Source organism: Marmota monax, unplaced genomic scaffold (genome assembly GCF_021218885.2).
Source record: "Marmota monax isolate L192 unplaced genomic scaffold, Marmota_monax_Labrador192_F-V1.1 WCK01_AAM20220418_F8-fsc00080, whole genome shotgun sequence".
Lineage (NCBI taxonomy): Eukaryota > Metazoa > Chordata > Mammalia > Rodentia > Sciuridae > Marmota > Marmota monax.
The window spans coordinates 7,566,064-7,586,845 of NW_026694750.1; the positions used below are offsets into that span (position 1 = coordinate 7,566,064).

At 59.7% G+C, this 20,782-nt stretch overlaps 2 protein-coding genes across 3 annotated transcripts; both read left to right on the forward strand.

The window, feature by feature from the left end:
* The first annotated feature begins 1,130 nt into the window (after positions 1 to 1,130).
* Hes5 (hes family bHLH transcription factor 5) lies at positions 1,131 to 2,813 on the forward strand. The gene is made up of 3 exons (XM_046424689.2): positions 1,131 to 1,398; positions 1,483 to 1,648; positions 1,741 to 2,813. The coding sequence occupies exons 1-3, from the start codon at positions 1,147 to 1,149 to the stop codon at positions 2,028 to 2,030; spliced, it is 708 nt and encodes a 235-aa protein (XP_046280645.1). The 5' UTR covers positions 1,131 to 1,146; the 3' UTR covers positions 2,031 to 2,813.
* Positions 2,814 to 4,374: 1,561 nt separating this feature from the next.
* Positions 4,375 to 19,590, forward strand: Pank4 (pantothenate kinase 4 (inactive)). Of its 2 annotated transcripts, XM_046424690.2 has the most exons (19): positions 4,375 to 4,531; positions 8,328 to 8,410; positions 9,691 to 9,905; positions 10,207 to 10,390; positions 10,693 to 10,785; positions 11,136 to 11,289; positions 11,475 to 11,656; positions 12,291 to 12,372; positions 12,590 to 12,690; positions 14,384 to 14,539; positions 15,344 to 15,456; positions 15,671 to 15,758; positions 16,391 to 16,542; positions 17,091 to 17,146; positions 17,319 to 17,368; positions 17,803 to 17,907; positions 18,340 to 18,440; positions 18,564 to 18,632; positions 19,183 to 19,590. In XM_046424690.2, the coding sequence occupies exons 1-19, from the start codon at positions 4,408 to 4,410 to the stop codon at positions 19,394 to 19,396; spliced, it is 2,322 nt and encodes a 773-aa protein (XP_046280646.1). In that variant the 5' UTR covers positions 4,375 to 4,407; the 3' UTR covers positions 19,397 to 19,590. The 2 variants fall into 2 exon arrangements, with proteins under 2 accessions (XP_046280646.1, XP_046280647.1); XM_046424691.2 differs by lacking the exons at positions 18,564 to 18,632; positions 19,183 to 19,590 and having other exon boundaries at positions 18,257 to 18,379.
* Positions 19,591 to 20,782: the final 1,192 nt, after the last annotated feature.

Consider the following 20,782-nt stretch of genomic DNA (forward strand, 5'->3'; position numbering starts at 1 on the left):
CCAGGCTGGGCTCTGCCTTCTGCTCGGACAGCTTTGGGTCCCAATCTGCCTCTAGGAGAAGGCCCAGATTCCAACCCCTCCCTCAGTTCCTGCAGGACAATGGGACTCCTCCTGGCTACCGAGAATCAGGGGACAGTAACTGATGCAGGAAGGGGTGGTGCTCCCAGGAGTCCTCCCGCAGGGTCCAGGCTGTGATTAGCTGCCCCCAAGCTGCCACTGCAACTGGCCAGGTACCAGGGTTACCAGCATATCCTAAGGGGATCCAGGGAGCTCTGCTGATCGTCTTGTCTGCCACCTGGCACCCCCAACCTGCCCACTGGCAAAACGCCTGAGGAAAGCGATCCTAGTGCCCCCGGTGTGCAGAGAGCCAATGGAGACAGGACTTCCCACAAACCATGCAGAAAGTCGACCTCCTGGAGATGGTGGGAGCCATGCCCTCCTGAGCTCCAGGGTTCCGCATCTGACTCCTGCCACTCCTCCCGGGTGGGAGAGGACCCTGAGGAGCACCTGCTAGCTCCACAGCAGCCCAAATACCACTTTCTGGGGGCCACCTGTGCCAGGCTGTATGCACATACCCTGGCCCACCTGAAGCTGCCCAAAGTCGGCAGGGGAGATATAACCTCCAACTCCAGCTCTGGGAAAGTTCTAAGCCCCAGGTGACAGACTGGGGGCTGGCAACAGAGGCCAGAAGGATTGAGCCTAAGAGCATGGGCCTGGCTCTTACCCTAGGCCTGTGGACAGGGTGACAGAAGCCCCTGTCCAGAGAGTGTGGTCCCCTCTGTCTCCCTTCTGCATAGGCAGCAGGTCCCCGTCAGGGAGGGTGCCCATCCCTGAAAGCCATTGCTCTTGTTAATTCTAAAGCTTTCCCCTATCTGCGCCTGTGGCCTTTGCCAGCCAGCAGTAGAAAGTCGTCAGGGAAGGGGAGGACACGGGAGGGAGGAGGCCGCTCCTTCCTGCCCCCTCCTCCTCCCCGCGGCCTGGGAAAAGGCAGCATATTGAGGCGCGGGGCTCCCAGCATCAGGCCCCGGGATGCTAATGAGGGCGAGCGCGTTCCCACAGCCCGGACATTGTGCCGCGCGGCCCACCTGCTCCTCGGGGAGCGCCCATTGTGCCCGCGCCAATTCACAGGCAATTTAGCGTGCGCTAATGGGCCGGCGCCTTTGTGCGGCCCGCGCCGCCATTGGCCGCCGAGTGTGGGAACGGCCGCGGCGCCCGGGCCCCAGGCGCCAGGCCGCCGCCCGCGCCTATATAGGGCCGGCGCGCGGGTCCGTGTCCGCGCCAGCCCGGGACGCCTGGCTCTGCCCGCTCCGCTCCGCTCGCCCGCTCGCCCGCTCCGCGCCAGGCATGGCCCCCAGCACTGTGGCCGTGGAGCTGCTCAGCCCCAAGGAGAAGAACCGAGTAAGTGCCAGCCCGCCCGGCGCGCGGTCCTGTCCCCCGCGGTCCCGGCTAGCCCTGCCCGCCTGACGCCCCCTCCTTCCGCAGCTGCGGAAGCCGGTGGTGGAGAAGATGCGCCGCGACCGCATCAACAGCAGCATCGAGCAGCTGAAACTGCTGCTGGAACAGGAGTTCGCGCGGCACCAGCCCAACTCCAAGCTGGAGAAGGCAGACATCCTGGAGATGGCCGTCAGCTACCTGAAGCACAGCAAAGGTGAGCCGCGCGCCCGCGCCCTGCGCCCCGCCGCGCCCCTGTGCCCCTGTGCCCGGCTCAAGCCGCCTTGTCTCCCTGTTGAATCCCCGCAGCCTTCGCCGCGGCCGCGGGCCCCAAGAGCCTACACCAGGACTACAGCGAGGGCTACTCGTGGTGCCTGCAGGAGGCCGTGCAGTTCCTGACGCTGCACGCCGCCAGCGACACGCAGATGAAACTGCTCTACCACTTCCAGCGGCCCCCGGCCGGGTCCACGGCGCCTGCCAAAGAGCCCCAGGCGTCCAGCGCCGCGGCCCCGCCCGTGCGCTCCTCGGTCAAGGCAGCGGCCGCCGCCGCCGCCGTCGCCGAGCGCCAACCCGCCTGCGGCCTCTGGCGGCCCTGGTGACCGGGCGACTGCAGGGCCGCCCGGTCTAGGACCAGAGGGCGAGCCGTTCCTCTAGAGTGTAGGGAAGACCTTCCCAGCCGCAGTCCGGCCCCGGATGGAACGCACCCTTCTCCGGAAGGCTCCCTCCCCAGGCTGGCAGGCCAGCAGGAGGGTCATTCTCAGAGAATGTTGTGTGCAATGTCCTTGTCATTTTAGGACAATCAGGGCCCATTTTCTGCCAAGTGTCTGACCCCAAGGGGTTGTTCTGTGTTTGCATTTCAGCAAGTGACTTCTGGGAAGTCCCCATTTGCGGGGTTCTATGATATTTGTAGGGTCAGGGGCTGGGCCTGCCGAAGCCCCATCCTGTAGAGGACTTTCTTCAGGGCCTGTTGCTGCTGGGCAGGGCCCCTGCAGGCAGGCCGTGCCGTGGGCACGCTTGCCTTTTGTGAAGGCGGAACTCCAGGTGTATCCTCATAGGAAGTACTCAGCCTGCTTGGGTGCCTGGACCAGATCTGTGGTTCTAAGGTCCACATGGCTTTGATGTCTGGTGGAGGCTCATAGTGGGCTGTTTGGGGAGAGGGGTCTCCACTATGATCCTTAAAGGATTCCTTTGTGTGGGTGGGTGCACCGTGGGATGATTTTGTACTTAGAATTTAAACTCTTCGTACCGTGAGAACCCATGGACTGCTCTGAAAGCTTCTAATAAAATCTATCAGATTCTTCACTGTCTGTGCCTCGCATATGTCTTTGCCATCCACGGGGGCAGGTCTTCAGCGGTGAACGGGAGTGGGCACTACTGTCATGCAACCAGAGTGGGGAGGAGCACTTGCCAGCGGGCTTCTGAACACAGGAAAAAGGGCTGGGTCCTGGCCGAGGGAAGGAGGGAGAGAGGGAGGAGGGGTGCAGGGAAGGAAGGGAGGAGAGGTAGAGAGGCAGGGGAGGGGCAGGCCAGAGAGACTGGGACCTGCAGAACTGTTGACTCAATGTTTCTGCCCCAGTCTTTCGCTGGCTCCCTGCAGGGTGAGGTTTGGGGGCAAAGAGGTCTCTGTCCACAGACAGAAAACTGAGGACCACAGTAGACCTCTTGCTGCAGCAAAAGGGGCTTGGCTAGTCCACAGGTGATTCCCTGTGAACCAGCTGACTGCAGAACCACGCAGTGCTAGCCAGGAACCTAACAGGGGCAATCCTCTGCCTCAGAAGGGCACCTATTTTTAGGCAGGCCACCACATGTTGTTGTGAGTCTGCAGGAACCTAGAACCAAAAGCCACCAGTCTAGGAAGGAGCAACGTCTCCACAGATTTTCTGAATGACAAGTCAGATGTGGGCCCTGCCCTTGCCCTTCCCACTGACCACTTCTACCCCTCTCCACCTTCCACTCCTACCCACTCTGGAGGGAATATCTAATGGGGCACCTCCCAGGCTAGTTCAGTGCCTCTCGGGGTCCCTGCCCAATCTGGGGCTGTGGTGGGCAGAGGATGGGAGGTCCCTATTCCTTCTGCGTGTTTAATGAATGTGCAGCTCTACATGAAGGTAGGAGAAAAGGCCACCACCCCGTGGAGTCCTCCAGAATGCATGCCTGAATCCCACCGTGACCAGAGGCAAGTGAAGCCACCTTAGGCCTGCTCTGTCTGCCTCCAAACACTAGGTTCTTTCCCAACACACCAGGGCCTCTGAGTAACACCCTTCTCTGAGGTGCCCCCAGTGACTCACCCTGAAACCCTGCCTCCACAGGTATCCCTGTTCCATTTGGGCTGTTTCCTCAGCTAGTTCCTTCCAGAACCCACCTTGCCAGAAGGTGCCCTCCTCTGGGTAGCCTCCCTGTTCTCTGAAGATTGCCATTTAAGAGTATACCATCTCCAGGTGGGAATGCATGAGCCACTCTGGCAGGGGGCTCCTTGATGTCAGGGTCAACTCTTCCAGTTCATGTGGGACTTTAGCACTTAAGATCCCACATTCTGAGGAACTGGATGCAGGGGTGGGGCACCCTAGCAAAGACCACAAACATTGAGACGTTCACGGACCGTGGACCCGTTCACCGTGAACACCTGCAGGGCCAAGCTCACACAGGCAAGCACCCGATCCAGGTGGCCTCTTGGAAGTGGTCTCAGCGGGCTTATAACACTGGAGTTAACATCTGGCCATCTTGAGGAAAGAAAAAGAACATTCCAGATGTTCTGTAGATGCTCCACCTCTGGAGGACAATGGCCCACCCCTCTGCAGACCGCGCCGGCCTCTCAGACCCTGGCCCAGGCAGGACTGGCCCCTGCTGGCCCTCCGGCCCAGGCAGACGGGGCGTGGCCTGGACCTCATTAGCATAATCTATGCGCGGGGGCGTTTAGCAGTCAAATATATGCGCATATATCTCCATGGCTGATGAGGCTGGCCGGGCACTTTCAAAATGGCGGAGTGCGGAGCGAGCGGCGGCGGGAGCAGCGGGGACAGCCTGGACAAGAGCATTACGCTGCCCCCCGACGAGATCTTCCGCAACCTGGAGAACGCCAAGCGCTTCGCCATCGATATCGGTAGCGGCGGGCCGGCGCCGGGGCGAGGGCCACCGTGGCGGGCGGGCGGGCCGGCGCGGGGGCGGCGAAGGACGAAGGGCGGGGGCGCGGGCCGCGCTGCCTCTCGGGCCGCGTCGCGTGGCGCCTGCGCGCTGCTCACCGGCCGCACTGCGCTCCCGGCAGGCGCCGCGCGGGGGTCGCGGGGGGCGGGTTGCGGCGGCCGGGGCGGGGCGGGGCGGGGCGGCGGCAGGGGGGCGGGGGGAGCCGGGCGGCGGCGCGCTCCCGGCTCGCGCCTTCCGCCTGGCCTCCGAGGGGTGCGGTGCGCGGAGTCACCCTGTGGGCGAGGGGCCGCCAGGACTGGCGCCCAGACGACCCTCGCCGCCGTCGGGGGCTTCTTGAGGACTTGAAAGATTTGCTGCAGGCCTCTTGCCCTGTGGATGCCCTCAGGGACGGCGCAGGACAGTTTGTGCCGTCCTGTGGCCGTCCCCGGAGGCCACTCCGTAAATCCTTGAATGAACGCGTGTGCTGCCGAATTCTCATCTCTTGGCAAAAGTTGGGCGGTCAGAGACGGACTCCCACCCCCGCAGCTGTTGCATCTGGGGCATTGAGAGCATTCATTGCTTCTCTGTTCTCTGGTCACTTTGAATCATGGGCTTGGCGCATCAGTCTCTCGAGGTGCCCTATCCTGGGAGGAAGTAAAACGCAGTGACCTGTGCTGACTGCTCACCTTGCGGTGTGCTCACGACGGGTGGTGATTCCGGAGGGCTTGACAGGGCAGACATCGGAGTGCGGGAGAAGCATTTTAAGGGACTCCTGATTGGGCTTGGAAGTGAGGAGCCCTCCAGAGGCTGAGTCTTCCAAGAGCTTCTCCCCACTTGGGCATATGCCCTGAAAGGCTCTGTGGACTTACACTGGTGAGGGTGCTGTCAGTGGGAACAAGTCCACTAAATGCATCTGAAAAGCTGTCGAGATCAACTGCAGGTGTCACTGGGGGACAGCTGGGACAACGGGGCTCACTTCAGGAAGGCCTGTGGAAGGTCCTGCTGCCCAAGGCCAGGCCCTGGGTTTCTTGGCAGAAGGATTCCTAGGGGATGTTTGTAGGGTTGGGCTTCACTTCTGCTCTTTGAGAGCTCCCCCCAGGGTACAGGTCCTGAGTCTGGTCTTAAAAGGACAGCTTATTGTTTGTGAGGACAGACCCTTGTTACTGCAGCTAGAGGGGGTCACAGCTCATGGTGGAGGTCCTCTGCCCAGACACTCATGAAGCCAGAGTGCTTGTCAGCAGTGTTGTGTGACCACAGGCTTCTCCCATTTCTTCTTCCCTCACCCAAGTCTGTGGATCCAGGATACCCAGCTGCTCTGTGTTCTTGGCCAGCCCTTTCCCTTTCTTGGATGGGGACACCAACGTCAGCTGGGTTGATTCACCTCTTTGGATGCAACAGGGACACTTTGTTTATGAAAATGTCCTTGAAGTTTTGTCTTCACTAAGTTTCTGCAGGCTGTGGGGAGGGTTCCTAGGGGGCATGTTGGGCAGGAAGGGTCCCCAAGGAAGTGATGTGCACCTTGCTTTCCTGCCCTTCCTTGCTGCCCAAAGTGGAAAGCCCTGGCAGGAGAATAGTTCCTGGGCCTGAATGGACCAGAAGCTGTGGCTCTGGTGCTGAAGAGGTCATGGGTGACTGAACCTTTGGGAGGCTCCTTCCCAGTTGTCAGGCTTTGCTGCCAGCCTGGGGCTGGACTCGAGAGCCCCAGTGAGCAAACGTCTCTGTGTCCAGCCAGCCCAGCTTCATGCTGGTACTCACAGTGTGCGGGAAACCTCACCTGGGTTCTGATTCCAAGGGACCCTGAGAATGGATGGAATGCCCCACTCATGCCGGGAAGCACTCTACCACTCTGTACCACTGAGCCACAACCCCAGCCCCTGGGACATCTTTTTTTTTTTTTTTTTTTTTTTTTAGTACTTCTGTTCCTCTCAGGTCCTTAGCCAATCTGAGTACAAGAATTTCCTCCCAGCATGAAACCCTAAAGCAGAAAGGGAGATGTCTGCCTCTGGGTGCACTTGGCTATCACTAGGTGTTTAGGAAATTTTAATTTTAAACTCTGATTTTGATAGTGACCCAAAGATGTAGGCTGACACATCCAGAAGTCTTTTGCTTAAAGAAACTCACACTTGACCATTCGTCCTAACAAGCGGGCCTGGCACTACCAGAACATTTTCTCAGGTGCATGCAGACAGTAGGTAGAATTCACCAACAGGTAGGGATCAGGGCCAGAAAGCAGCTCCTAGCTCTGGTGGAGCCACCCCAAGCCCCTGAAGTCACCGAAGGAAGTCAGACTCCACAGGCCAGTGTCTGTAAGTCTCCAAATTCTCCTAAATGCTACATGCAACTAGACGCTGAGCTCAACACCAGGAAACTGGGAAACAGAAGAGGCCTCTGTCCACCAAGACACACTTCAGGGGAAGCCACGAAGGGTCCCAGGGAAGGCACTGTTAAGGATGAGCCCAGGGCTGGGCATGTGGCTCAAGGGTAGCGCGCTCGCCTGGCATGCACAGGGCGCTGGGTTCGATCCTCAGCACCATATAAAAATAGCATAAAGATGTTGTGTCCACCGAAAACTAAAAAATAAATTAAAAAAAAAAGGATGAGCCCAGCTGCCCTTACAGGCAGAGAAGAACTCTCCAGGTTACAGATCTGAAGGCCCGTGAGCAACCAGAGCAGAAATGAGAAGAGCAGACCAGCTACGAAGTGACCTTTACTGCATTATGGCACCTTGACAGCACTGAGGCAAAAGCCCTCACCAGGAGAGAAAGAAAACTAAAGTCACTGTCAAAGGGCTGTTTTGAGAGAATACTAATGGATCACAGGGGGACACTCAAGTCAGCACACAGATTTGGAAACACGAAAGTCTCTGCAAGCCACATTTCTCCTTTTAACAAAACCAAGCCACGGCCTCTGAGCTCACCACAGGCGGTCTGCTGCAAGTTGCCTGCCCCAGTCCTGTGCCTTGCCACAGACAAGCCCATGCCTGCTTTAGTGCAGGTGCATGAGCCTAATCTCCACTGGCCCAAGGTCCTGAGCCTCCTGACCCCTCCCCCAACCCCCAGTTTTGGTCTGGGCCTCAGAGAGTCTCACTAGAACACTGGCCTGATTCTCGCCTCTGAATAAACTGTTTTTAAGAGACAGATGGGGCTGGGCTGTGGCTCAGTGGTAGAGCGCTTGCCTAGCATGTGTGAGGCCCTGGGTTCAATTCTCAGCACCACATATAAATAAATAAAATAAAAGTCCACCAACAACTAAAAACCAATTTAAAAAGGGAGAGAAAACAGATGATGCAAAGGGGATGAAATCTATTTTAAGAAACTCATCAAAAGTTACTACAAACTCCCAGATTGCGGATCCTGGTTTTGGTGTTAGTTTTAACTCATATCAACTGTAGGGCACTGGGAGGGCAGGCAGGCTGGTTTCTACAAAACACAGTCCCACCTCCACCCAATGCCCAGTCCTGAGAAGCCATCAAGGTGAGGCATTGGCTTCCTACTCCCCATCCAAGAGGAAACAGAAGGGGTCAGGATACTGGGGGACAGTCCCACAGGGAGGGACTGTCCCCCAGCATCCTGGTAGTTCTTTTCCCCCTTCCCTGTTCTGTATACATAGAGATTTTAAGTTCTTGTAGCACCAAATGCCTTGCCAAGACCCCAGTCCCAGGAGGAGGCTGTTCACTGAAGTGTCAGAATGCCAGGAGAGCTCATGGGAGGTCGGACCCCCAGGTTCCCTCTGCCTGGCTCTGAGTATTGCTTAGTTTGTGACTCTGCCCCTTGCAGGTGGATCCTTGACCAAGCTGGCCTACTATTCAACCGTGCAGCACAAGGTGGCCAAAGTGAGGTCCTTTGACCACTCGGGAAAGGTGAGCCTGCCGTGGCTGCCTGGGCTCAGGTGGCACCATGGGGCGGGGTGGCTGCTTGCTGAGGTCCTGGCTTGGTGCTGTTGCTGCTTGTTGGTTAACCCTTTGCTGCTCGCAGAGGCACCTCAGCTGTCCTGCAAGTTGCAGGTGTCTGTGTCCCCACCCCCCCACTCCTTGCTCACTTTCTCTTCCTGACCTTGTGTTTCGAGGGGGCAAAATTTGATGTATGCAGTTGAGGGGAGAAATAAAGAATGTCCACGCTCTTCTGCCCCTTTCAATGCTGTATTCACTCAAATTACTCAATACAATTTCACTCTATAAATTCTTAATCAAGAAAATGACAGTTCTTAATGCTAGGCACTGCAGTAGACATAATCAATTCACAGCATACAATTCTAGATTAATTCTAAGCGCTGCCAACACACTTAATCACGACAGGCTAATGACAGACATTCCCTCTGCGTGCTAAGTTCAAAAGTCTTAAGCCTTAGGCTTTATGTCCAGCAGATGTACACTCACTCAGACTGTGGTGATCAGGTCTGGAACTAAGGCAGGCTTCTGGCATGGAGTGGACGGCTGGTTGAGGAGAGGGTCGTAGGGAGAAGTTGCGGCTCTCACCAAGGTCCAGATGAGGTGGTAGAGTTTGAGAGTGGTGAGGACCATACAGAGGATCAGGAAGGATGACAAGTGATGGGATGTCAGGTCTTCAGCAGGCTCTCCAGCCCGAGTGCATCCTTGTTTCAGCTGGCTGAATCCCTGCTCATCAGCTCTATTAGTTATACTAAATTTGGGGACTTTTGACCCCCCCCCCCCTTCAGTCCTTATCAGCTACCACCAGATTTCTCAGTGACATCATTTACTGCGGTGAGAAACATCTGGTCTGGTGGTCTCCACCCTGATCTTCTCGCCCTTTCCTCTTATCAGGCGAGGGCAGCCTGCCAGGGGCTTCACTCTGTTTATCAGGATGAGGGAAAGTGACTTGTCTGAGGCCACATGGAGGGCTCTGGGTGTGCCTGGTGAGACTGCAGGTTTCAACTGGAGTTTTAAAAATGGAGTTGCTTAGGCTCAGGCCTAAGGCCATCCTCACACCTTGGCAGCATTACTTGCCCTGCCCCTTAGGGAGCATCCTTCGTGGCTGGGCAGCTGGAAGGTCTTGGGCCCCTTGTTGACATCAAGCATCTTCCACTTTACATTACCTCCATCTCAGCACCGCTGGGGCTGGGATGCTCAGGGACCAGGGGGGGCTTGTGCTGTACCCCATGCAGATTGTGACTTATCTGCAGGATGCAGAGCAGGACCATGAGCCACCCTACGAGATCTCGGTCCAGGAAGAGATCACGGCTCGTCTGCATTTTGTCAAGTTTGAGAACACCTACATTGAAGCCTGCCTGGACTTCATCAAAGACCACCTGGTCAACACAGAGACGAAGGTCATCCAGGCGACCGGGGGTGGGGCATACAAGTTCAAAGACCTCATCGAGGAGAAGCTGCGGCTGAAGTAAGTGGGGCCCAGGCAGGGACATGCACCACGGTGACTTCTGTGGTGTGGCCCAGCTGAAGGGGCCTGGCGTAGGGCACAGCTGGTGTTGTGTGTGGCACTGCCTGGCGGTGGCTGCTGCCAAAAGCAAGTCTGCCCGGAGGATGGGAAGCCAGAGCACAGCGCGCCAGGGGGACCTCCTGAGCATGGTGGCTGCTCTGCTCCATTGTCCGGCAGATGCACTGTGGATCCTTGACCAAGGATCACAGGTGTCCCTCTGGGACTGGCACTGCCCCAGACGACTGGGCTCTTTCCTTTTCAGAGTAGACAAGGAGGACGTGATGACCTGCTTGATAAAGGGGTGCAACTTTGTGCTGAAGAACATCCCACAAGAGGCCTTCATGTATCAGAAAGATTCCGACCCTGAGTTCCGATTTCAGACAAACCACCCCAACATTTTCCCCTATCTCCTGGTCAACATTGGCTCTGGAGTCTCCATTGTGAAGGTGAGACTCCCCAGAGCAGACCAGTGGGCAGTGCAGCAGTGGCTTTTTGGGAAATGCATGGTGACAGGCAGCACTGGGTGTGTGGCAGACCTGATGTGCCACAATGAGGCCACCAGCTCCAGGCCCTGCGGGTGGAATAGTCGAGCCCCCGCTGCCAACATCAGTGCCACCTAGACTTTGCCGTCGAGAGCGTGGTCCCTGTGGCAGCTCTCCAGGAGGGGCAGGCACAGCCCTGACCACAGTGCTCAGGGCCTGCATGGTGAGGGTCTGCTTGCTGACGCACTGCCCTGGTTCTGCTCCAGGTGGAGACGGAGGACAGGTTCGAGTGGATCGGTGGGAGCTCCATTGGAGGCGGCACCTTCTGGGGGCTTGGGGCTCTCCTCACCAAAACAAAGGTATTCAGGACTATAGAGGGCACTACTGGATCTATGGATACTTCCGCTTCCCAGCCCGTCTTGGGAAGGCTGTGGCCAGGCTGCTCCTTCCAGGCCTTTGCTCTGACTGTTACGAGGTCCTGGGACCCTGTGCCTGAGCCGTTTGCATTCTGAAAGCTTGGGGCTGCCAAAGCACCCTCAGCTAGTGGTCCACGGCACCCAGGTTGCCTGTCCCCCAACCCTTCCGGGCCCATGTGCTGAGGGAGGGCTCTCAGTGCTTGACCTGACTTGCCTGCTCTAGGAACTTGGTTTCTGGGGTGGCAAGCATCCCACAGCTACGGGGACCTCACTACTCTGCTCTGCCTCTGCAGAAGTTTGATGAGCTATTGCACTTGGCCTCCAAGGGCCAACATGCCAACGTGGACATGCTGGTACAGGACATCTACGGAGGGGCCCACCAGACCCTGGGGCTAAGTGGCAACCTCATTGCAAGCAGCTTCGGGAAGTCGGCCACTGCTGACAGAGGTACTGGTCAGACCTCTGGCCCTGTCATGGGGGAGGCACCTGTGACCTGGGTCATGTCCAGCTTGAGTTCACCCTCCAGAACTCCCTGCTGCTTACCCCACACCGTGCCTCCCACACCCAGTGGGGCTCCCGTCACACCCTGGGCTCAGTGACTGAGGAGCATCCTGCCTTTGTCCCCCTTTTAGAGTTCTCCAAAGAAGACATGGCCAAGAGCTTGCTGCACATGATCAGCAATGACATTGGGCAGCTAGCCTGTCTATATGCAAGGCTCCACTGTCTGGACAGGGTGTACTTTGGGGGCTTCTTCATTCGAGGCCACCCTGTGACCATGCGCACCATCACCTACAGTATTAACTTCTTCTCCAAGGTGACTGTGACTCATTTCCCCTCCCTGGACCACTGCCCTGGACCGGGTTTGTCCCAATCAGTCTTAACCCATCCCTAGGGTCTCCAAAAATGGCACTGTGCTGAGCAGAAGCTGCACAGGTAGTAGGGGCACCATGTGGAGGAGCAGGGTTAGGCTGCACTGGTGCCCCTGGTAGCTGGGTTCCTCAGGAGATGAGCCACCAAGGAGCCTGGTGCCCAGCAGCCCGGCCTCTGCTGCGTCCTGCCCCTGTCTCTCGGAGTGTCTTGCAGGTCCAGTGTGACCTCACCAGTGGTAGGCAGTGAAGGGATGGCCCTCGCTCCAGCAGGCTTTGCACTGGCTCAAAGGCTCACAGCACTTGTGGGGACTGCCCAGTGGCCACAGGGTGGCGCACTGGGGTTGGGTGGTGCAAGGACCTGTTGAGGGCACCCACCTGTCACCCCTGGTGAGGCTGATTTCCAGGCCAGGCCAGCTGAGCGGGTGTCAGTTTTCCTTAGGCGGCTCAGATACCCCTGGCGCTCACATAGGCAGGCCATTGGCTGGTCAGCGTTTCAGAGGTCGGGCCACAGGTGCAGTGGCTTAAAGCAGTACTGACTCTGGACACTGACTGGCCACATGGGGGCTTGGGCCATGGCAGGGAGAAGTCCAGGCGCTATTCCTGAGGCACGAAGGCTACCTGGGTGCCATCGGTGCGTTCCTGAAAGGAGCCGAGCAAGACAGTAAGTGACGTCCCCATGCTCCGCAGGCAGCCCCAGACCTGTGCCGGAGGCCTGCGCTCCAGGTCAGGGTGGCCTGGGCAGGACAGGGAGAGGCCTTGGGAAGCCTCAGGAGTGGGCCTTTCAGACCAGTAGGCACGTGATTTTCCTTGTTCCTCCCCGTTCTTTCCTTGTGGATCAAGGGCAAGGCTAACGCACACCCGGCGTCTCGCTTTTGCAGATCCTAACCAGTACAGCTGGGGAGAGAACTATGCGGGCAGCTCTGGGCTGATGAGCACCTCCCCCGAGCTGTGCCCTACACAGCGAACGAGGAGCGGCACCGTGAGTAGCAGGGCCGGCCTGGGCAGCATGTGCTGGCCACTCTGATGTCCCAGAGAGAAACCCCTGTTGCTGTGGCCTGTCATGACAGACTGAGCTTAGCCAACAGCGCACAGGGTTGACCCGAGGGAAGAGGAGGACCTGGGGCTGATTTCTGAGACTGCCCGTGTGAGCAGGGAGCCATGTCCAGCCCCTGTGTGCAGGGCACGCTGAGGCCAGGGAGGCAAGTCCTCTCCCCAAGGCAGTGGAGCAGGTCTGCCGCAGGCCCGAGGTAGGCCAGGGTCTCGGGAACTGCCCCGCTCCTGGGCAGCTCCTTTGGCCTTTGCTCCCTGCTGGTGCTTTCCTGTGGGTTACAGAGTCTGCTTTCCCATCCCTCAAGTGCCCACGGGGCTGAGCCTGGTATGACCGTGCCTGGGACTGCCACTCTTTCCTGCCGAACCCTGTGGGGCCTGTGCCAGCTAGTGGCTGTTGGGGCAGGAACCGGCATTTCCTGGGAGTCAGGCTGACAGTGTCCCAATTGGTGTGTTACTTTTTTAACTCACAACTCTTGGGACCCTGGGCTGAGTGGTAAAGACAGGTTGGAAAAGTGAAGGCAGCTAGTCAGACACACACCTCTGAATAGCCTGCTGCAGGGCATCTGAGGTGCTTTTGATGGAGAGCCACTGGCTGGCTGCAGAGATGGCTTCCTCCAGGGGTGCGCCTGGGTCTTTCCTGGTGCCTGGCCATAGCGTGCCTTCACAGGAGAGAGCTCCCCTGCCCTGCGCCATGCTAGTCCTTGCCTTGGCCTGATACGGGCCAGGACTGCGGCTTGAACACGAGCTGCCCCAGTTCCTGCCCCATGGCTCTGCAGCAGCACAAAGCAGACGGCAAGCAGCCTCAGTCAGCACTGGTGCTGCCCAGCCTTTGGGTGCTTGGGTTTCATTCCCAGAAGCAGATCAGGACCTGCACCCTCTTCCGGGAAGGCAGGTGGAGCCCTGGACCGCAGGGCACGCACAGCAGGACACAGAGGCATGGTGATGCTGAGTGTGGAGGTCGGTGTGGGTGGTCCCTGCGTCTCCATTTCATGTTTTCCAAACATCTCACTCTTTCCTGCTGAACCCTGTCACACGGCTCATGTCTGTGTTTCCGAAGTACTTCTTGTGAAGCCCACTGCCTAGGCGTCCCTGCTTGGAATATGACTGCTGCTCTGCCCTGTTAGGGGCCACTTTGCCTCCAGCAGAAACAGGCCTGGCTCCCAGCAGGTGATGTGTGCCATCGCAAGGTTGGGCATGGAGGTCACCATCAGGCCACACCGTGTACCCAGGATGGTCCTTTGGACAAAGCTGCTGTATCACACAGCAGTGTCGGGCACCTTGTCTGCTATAGGCAGCTGCTTCACCTCTGCCCAGCATGAGCTCAGGAGAGCTGGTGGCCAGGTGGTCATTCCAGGGCACTGTGCTTCCCAGTGTGGCCAGGGAAGGAGGTGTGGGAAGGGAGCAGACTTGAAATCTTCTAGGGTAGACCTACCACACTGCCGAGCCTGGGGATGAGTCTAAGGAGTCTGTCCAGGTGGCTGGGCAGCTTGGGGAGGGGCAGGGGGCCCAGAGATGGTGAAGAAGCCGATCTGTGTGCTCTTCCGAGAAAGCGCAGCTCAAGGCAGCACGTGTGGTCTTTCTGACCCCTTCCCTGACATCCCACCCTCTCTGCTGTGCTCCAGTTTGACCTGTTGGAGATGGACCGGCTGGAGAGGCCCCTGGTCAACCTCCCCCTCCTCCTGGACCCCTCCTCCTATGTGCCTGACACAGTGGACCTCACTGATGACGCCCTGGCCCGCAAGTACTGGCTCACCTGCTTTGAGGAGGCCCTGGATGGGGTGAGCGCACGAGATACCACCAGAGGCCCCTGGCAGCGGCGGCCCGTGTGGGCCTAGGCCTCAGCTGGCTCCAGCCTCGAGGTCCTGGTGCCCAGGAGGTGGAGGAGGGTGGGCAGTGTTTCCCAGAAGTGCTCTGTCTGCCCGACCTGCTCAGCTGCACGTGGGAAGGGCGACTTGTTCCTCAGGCAAACCCACTCCTTGCTTCCATGGGGGGTCACGAGTGCCTGGTGGCGAGGTGGCCCCTGTGGCGCCTTGCTGTCACTGGCCGTGATATCTCCAGAGAGCAAGCAGCTTGACAGGTGTCCCTGCTTCTGTCATGTGGGGCTGCACATGGCTCTGGGCTTCGCTTGGTGGCCTGTCTTGCTGCCCCTTGGCCCTGTGCTCACAGGCGCCCGGGGCAGGGGGTGCTTGTGCCTTTTCCACTTTTCGGAGGCCCACCAGGAGCCTCTTTTCTTGGCAGTGGGGACCAAGCACCCAGTTCAGACGCTCGACTCCTCCACCTGGGCCCTAGGGGCTGCACAGGGAGTGCCCACCCCTCCACAGAGCCTCAGAACGACAGCTGTGCCCTGCACGAGGGACCAGCCCCAGACCCTGAGCAGCTCCAAGCTGAGGCTGTGGATTTGGGCCACGGGTCTGGCAGTCGGTCCCTGAGGGCTGGGGAGGGGAACGCGCAGGTGGACACTGCCACTATCGCTGCTGATGCCGTGGTCTTGCAGTGGGAGGGCGGATGGGCCCCAGGGGGTTGCCTGCGGAGGGGCCTGCCGGGGGGTCAGGCAGGCACCTCTCCAACCACATGCCTGGTAGGTGGTGAAGCGTGCTGTGGCCAGCCAGCCTGAGTCTGCAGATGCTGCTGAGAGGGCCGAGAAGTTCCGGCAGAAGTACTGGAGCAAGCTGCAGACACTTCGACACCAGCCCTTGTAAGTGGCCATCATCTGGTGGTGACCACGACACCTCTGAGAAAATGGCCACACCGTTGCGTGCATGGGTCCCCACTGGCCTGGTAGCCCAGGCGGCCCAGATGATGTGGTCTCCTGGGGCCACTCCTTGTGGCCTGAGCTTGGGTCTTGCTGAGCTTCCTAGACCTTATGAGACTATCGTGGTCAGCTGTGCTCTACCCGCTTTTGTCCCTAGTGCTTACGGGACTCTGACGGTGCGTAGCTTGCTGGACACACGGGAGCATTGCTTGAACGAGTTCAGCTTCCCAGACCCCTACTCCAAGGTGAGCCCCACTAGGGCCTGGGAGCTGAGGCAGCATCCTGCCTGCGGGCCTCAGCAGACCTGTCAGGAAGCTCTGCGGACACCCACAGAGCTGGGTGACTCCAGGGCTGACCCAGACGGGCTGTGGGCAGGTGCGAAGCGAGAGGGAGCAGGTGCATGGGGCTGAGGGAGCACTTGCCCCTGGAACCTACCCTCGGGAGGGGGTGGGAGTGGGCCCTGCCCTTGCCCCCTCCCACACTCCCTCGCTGGCCTCTCCTCTCCCAGCTCCCGAGGCTGCAGAACTGGCTTCGTCGTGCCAGTTTTGCTTCCTTCCGTGCGGGGCCACGCTGTGGCATGCCAGCAATCCTTGGACCCCCTGGCCAGGAGGTGTGTCTCCTCCCCCACTCGCCCTGCACCACCGTGTCAAGGGTTTCAGGCCAAGTGTTCTTGGGCCCCAGGCTTGCGGGGACATGTGCATGGCCCTGACACGTGCCTGAGTGTGGAAGCTCAGAGCTTCATCCCTCAGCGGGCTCTGGCTGGCCAGTGCCCGGGTTTCCTCAGCGGGCCTCCTTGCTCAGCCGCCCTGCTGAGTCGGCGTGCAGCCTCTGGCCGTGGAGCATGTCCACGCTCAGCCTGGGTCTCATCTCTCCACAGGTGAAGCAGAAAGAAAACGGCATCGCGCTGAAGTACTTCCAGGGTGTGGTGCGCGCCCTGGACTCGCTGGGCTGGGAGGAGAGGCAGCTGGCCCTGGTGAAGGGCCTGCTGGCAGGGAACGTCTTCGACTGGGGGGCCAAGGCTGTGTCTGAGTAGGTGTCCCCACCCTGGCCTGGCCTCTTCCTTTTCAGTCTTGAAGTGGCTCAGATCCATTTACCTGCTGCTCTAGGGGCCCCACCCCAGCCCTACTTCCATACAGGGGCGGGGTGCTGCCTGGGGCTCAGGCTGCGCCCTCCCTACCTGCAAGTGCCCTGGGGACCTGGGGGCCTCTGTTTGAAATTTGAGGTTGATGCATGCGGTGGTCAGAGTACAAAGTCTTGTGACTGCTGTAGCGGGGCTCGGCGCCGTTTCCCTCTGGAGCACAGAAGGTCTTTGCCCCTCTGTGAAGGCGTGCCTTTGCTCCTGGGCTCCACCTGGGTTGGCTTCACAGGGAGCCGTTCTGTGGTGGTCACCTTAGTCATTTCAGAAGCTGCTTCCTGGGGCTGGTGGCCGAGGCTCTGGCAAGTGCTGCTGAGGGTCAGGGGCAGCTGGCCTGCTCGCGCTGGAGATGCTTCATCTGGGCGAGCTCCTTAAACAGCGTGGACCCAAGTTCTTGGTTCCATTTTCCTAACTTCTTTTCTTCTCTTTCTTCTCCATCTAGTGTCCTTGAGTCTGATCCCCAGTTTGGGTTTGAAGAGGCAAAGAGGAAGTTACAAGGTAGGACATCCCAGGTGCTCTTGTCCTGGGTGCAGCAGTCAGCGTCAGCCTGGGCGCATCCCTCAGTGGTTGCTGTGTCTGGGCTCAGGAGTGGGGAAGCGGTCCCTGGAGGAGCCTTGGCCAGCGTCTCCCCGGCTTCCTCCTGATAGCATGTTCCCCTCTCTCCACACAGAGCGACCCTGGCTCGTGGACTCCTTCAACAAGTGGCTTCAGAGATTAAAGGTATGTGCAGTTTCCTTCTGCCTCTGCCCTTGGGGACAGCCAGCCTGGGGCCTCAGGTGGGACCCAGGTGGGTAGTCAGAGGGGGCATGGGGCCCTGGAAGGTGGGTGTGGAGCTGCCCTGGCTAGCCCAGGACGCAGGCGGTGCACGCAGCCCTGCCTCTTAGAGCTCACAGTCCCGCAGCCAAGAACCTCATGTCAAATGTCCCCACTCCCTGCCTGACCTGCAGCCGCCACTTTTCAGGTCAGCTGGCCTTAATACAGAAGTCCTCTGGGCCTGCTGTGCTGGAAGAAGCGGGGCCCCTGGGGTTGCCTGTCCCAGCACCTGCCGTGTGCTGGGACCAGCCCCGGGCCCCGCCCTAGGGGGCATGAGTGCAGTGGTGTCGAAGGCTCTGATGCGCCTGTTCCCAACTGAACGTCCTGGTTTTGTCTTGCAGGGGCCCCCTCATAAATGTGCCTTAATTTTCGCAGATAACAGTGGAATAGACATCATTTTGGGAGTCTTCCCCTTTGTCAGGGAGCTACTCTTTAGAGGGACAGAGGTGAGTGAGGAGGCCGTGTGGGTGGGACCCTTCCCTGGGCCTCTCCGCTCGCTCTTGTGGGTAGGTGCAGTGAGGCCAGGAGGGCCTGGGCCTGTGGTGGATTGGCCCCACCCAGGGCCTTGGATCCATCTGTTCATACCCAGGGATGGCCCCACAGTCCTCTGGAAAGCTGTGGTGCTGGATGGGGGAAAAATATGACATCACCCTGACCCAGAGGCAGGGAGGGTCGAGGGCGCACTTGGAGCACAGCGCTGCTGCTGGGCGTCTGCTCCTTCCCAGAGGCCATGGAGCGGGTGCGGTCACTCTGGGGCCCTGCTCCTCAGCAGCTGACCTCTTGGCGCTGGGACAGGGAAGACCTGGGTGATCACAGGATCACAGGCTGGTTCCATGCTGGGCCCCGGCCAAGGCACCGAAGAGTCTGGGCCCCTACAGGTTATCCTGGCGTGCAACTCGGGCCCTGCCCTGAACGATGTGACCTACAGCGAGTCCCTCATCGTGGCCGACCGCATTGCAGCCATGGACCCTGTTGTCCAGTAAGTAGGTGCCGGCTGCAGCCCTGAGCTGGCAAGGGGTGGGTCTGGCGGGTCTTGGGAGGTAGACAGAGGAGAGTACCTGTCTGCCACATCACTGGCCAGTGACCTCCTGGTGACCCACAGCTCTGCACTCCAAGAGGAGCGGCTGCTGCTGGTACAGACGGGTTCCAGCTCCCCATGCCTCGACCTCAGGTAACCCCAGTGGCCCCCCGCTCCCTGCCAGGCTCTGCAAGACAGCAGAAGCCAGCACTGCCTGTCCCCTGCCCCAATTGCAGACCTGGGTAGCCATGTTTGCCTGGAACCTTTTGGGGTCAGTGGGCTCAAGGTTGAGGCAACCTCAGGAACATGCTGGTCTCTGGGCCTCAGCAACTTCAGGCAGGTGCTGAGGGTCTGCCCCATATTCCCTGTGGGTTGGCTGGACATGTGCAGTGCTTCCTGTGCCTGCTGGCCCTGGAGCTGAGGCACCCCTGGGAGCAGGCAGGAAGGAGGCATGAAGGGTGGGAAGGACTGAGGTCTTCATGGTCAAGCTCAGGAGGGTGGCTGGCAGCAGCAGCGTCCAAGTGGAATAGTAGCAACTGGCGGGGGAGGCAGCGGCCGGGCAGACCCCACTCAGTAGGGACAGGGTTCCCAGTGCTCTCGCCAGGCGCTGCCTTTGCGGGAAGCAGGCCTGGGACTCCTGGGTGTGGTCAGCACAGGCCTCGGCTGGCCCTGGCCTGATCTTGCTGTGCCTTCCTCCCGGAAGCCGTCTGGACCAGGGACTGGCCGTGCTGGCTCGGGAGCGGGGTGCGGATCTGGTGGTCATCGAGGGCATGGGCCGTGCCGTGCACACCAACTACCACGCAGCGTTGCGCTGCGAGAGCCTCAAGCTGGCTGTGGTCAAGAACGCCTGGCTGGCCGAGCGCCTGGGTGGCCGGCTCTTCAGCGTGATCTTCAAGTACGAGGTCCCAGCCGAGTGAGGCCCAGCTCTGGCCCCTCTGGAGAGGCTCTCAGTGCAGCAGGGACCTGCGCCCACCAAGTGTCCGCACTGTGCTGCTGTGTCAGCCGCTGCCACGTGTGTCTCTCGAGACGCTCCAAGTGGAATGTATTTAACTGTTAATAATCTTTTATATATATATACACACACACATATAAATATATGAATACCTCCGCATGCGCCTGCTGGGGTGCCGCGCCTGGGCACACGGGCTGGCGGGAAGAGGTGTGGGCTCAGCTGACCCCCCTCCTCCACTCGGGGAGGTGCTGGGCACTGAGCACTTGAGCTCCCCACGGCTTCTGACTTCCACCAGTGGTCCCCGCTTTTCCTGTCTGGCACCGGGAGCAGACTCACTGTCCCTCCCACCCCACTGCCCTTGGGGACTGTGGACAGTGTGAGGTGTGGAGCAGCCTCCTGCCTCAAGAGCATGCAAGGAGGAGGCCGTGGCCTCTCTGGCCCTTGAGGGCTCTCAGCGGGAGCCAGGGCAGAGCGGAGCACCCTCTGGGTTTTGTGGCCTCGAGCCCAGGGCATCTGGAGCACTGAAGGCCGGGCCTCCTCCCTCAGCAGGGCTCGCCCAGATGTGGCCAGAGACCCTCCCGGTCTACTGCAGGCAGGTGCCCAGGACAGCAGGGAAGCTCAGTGGGGGTGGGCGCAGGCCCCTGGGCTCTGGCCTCCCAGGCTGGGCTGCTCCTGCTCCTGCACCTGAGCGACTGCCAGCTCTGCCAGACCCCAGGTTGGGAAATGGCCCACCAGGGACAAGGCAAGCGGCTGCCATGGGCCGTGACTGCCACTCTGCCTCCCTCACAGCCTCCCCTCACGCTCCAGTGGGACCCCAGGCCAGGAAGAGCCCAGACAGAGCTGTGTGGAGGGGTCTGAGGGCAGACGCCCGGGCACACCCCAAGCAGTCCAGGCCAGGTGTCTTGGAGCCTGGCCCCACCTCCTTTCCCTGCCTGGGGCTAGGGCCTGCTGCCCAGGTGTCCAGTGGCCATCCAGGTGCCCACCATTGTGTTCTGCCCTGGGACTCAGGATGGGCCCCACCAGACCTGCTGTGTGACTCCAGTGCTCAGTGGCGCCACCCTGGCCCCAGCCCTATGTGCAGGTGATTGTGGTCCAGCTCCAGACCTGGCTGCTCACAGGTGGCCACCAGGGGGCAGCAAGTGTCACTGTGCAGCCTGAGTGACATCCAGGCCCATCTTGAAGTTGGTTCCCCAGGGCAGAGGCCCTGCCTGCTCCCAGCTCCTCCCAGAGGGTCTTAAGTCACCAGGCCAGGCTGCCTGGAGCCTCTTACTGACCCCATCGAAGGTCAGCGCTCCCTAGGCCTCAGCTCTGACAGGGCAGCCTCTGGCCTCCTGCCCTCTGACTCCTGTGT

Coding starts and splice junctions, on each gene's coding strand:
- Hes5 (XM_046424689.2), top strand. CDS start 1,147: ATGGGCCGGCGCCTTTGTGCGGCCCGCGCCGCCATTGGCCGCCGAGTG. Junction 1,399..1,482: donor GCCCCAAGGAGAAGAACCGA/GTAAGTGCCAGC, acceptor CTCCTTCCGCAG/CTGCGGAAGCCGGTGGTGGA. Junction 1,649..1,740: donor CTACCTGAAGCACAGCAAAG/GTGAGCCGCGCG, acceptor GAATCCCCGCAG/CCTTCGCCGCGGCCGCGGGC.
- Pank4 (XM_046424690.2), top strand. CDS start 4,408: ATGGCGGAGTGCGGAGCGAGCGGCGGCGGGAGCAGCGGGGACAGCCTG. Junction 4,532..8,327: donor GCGCTTCGCCATCGATATCG/GTAGCGGCGGGC, acceptor TGCCCCTTGCAG/GTGGATCCTTGACCAAGCTG. Junction 15,457..15,670: donor ACACTTCGACACCAGCCCTT/GTAAGTGGCCAT, acceptor TTTTGTCCCTAG/TGCTTACGGGACTCTGACGG.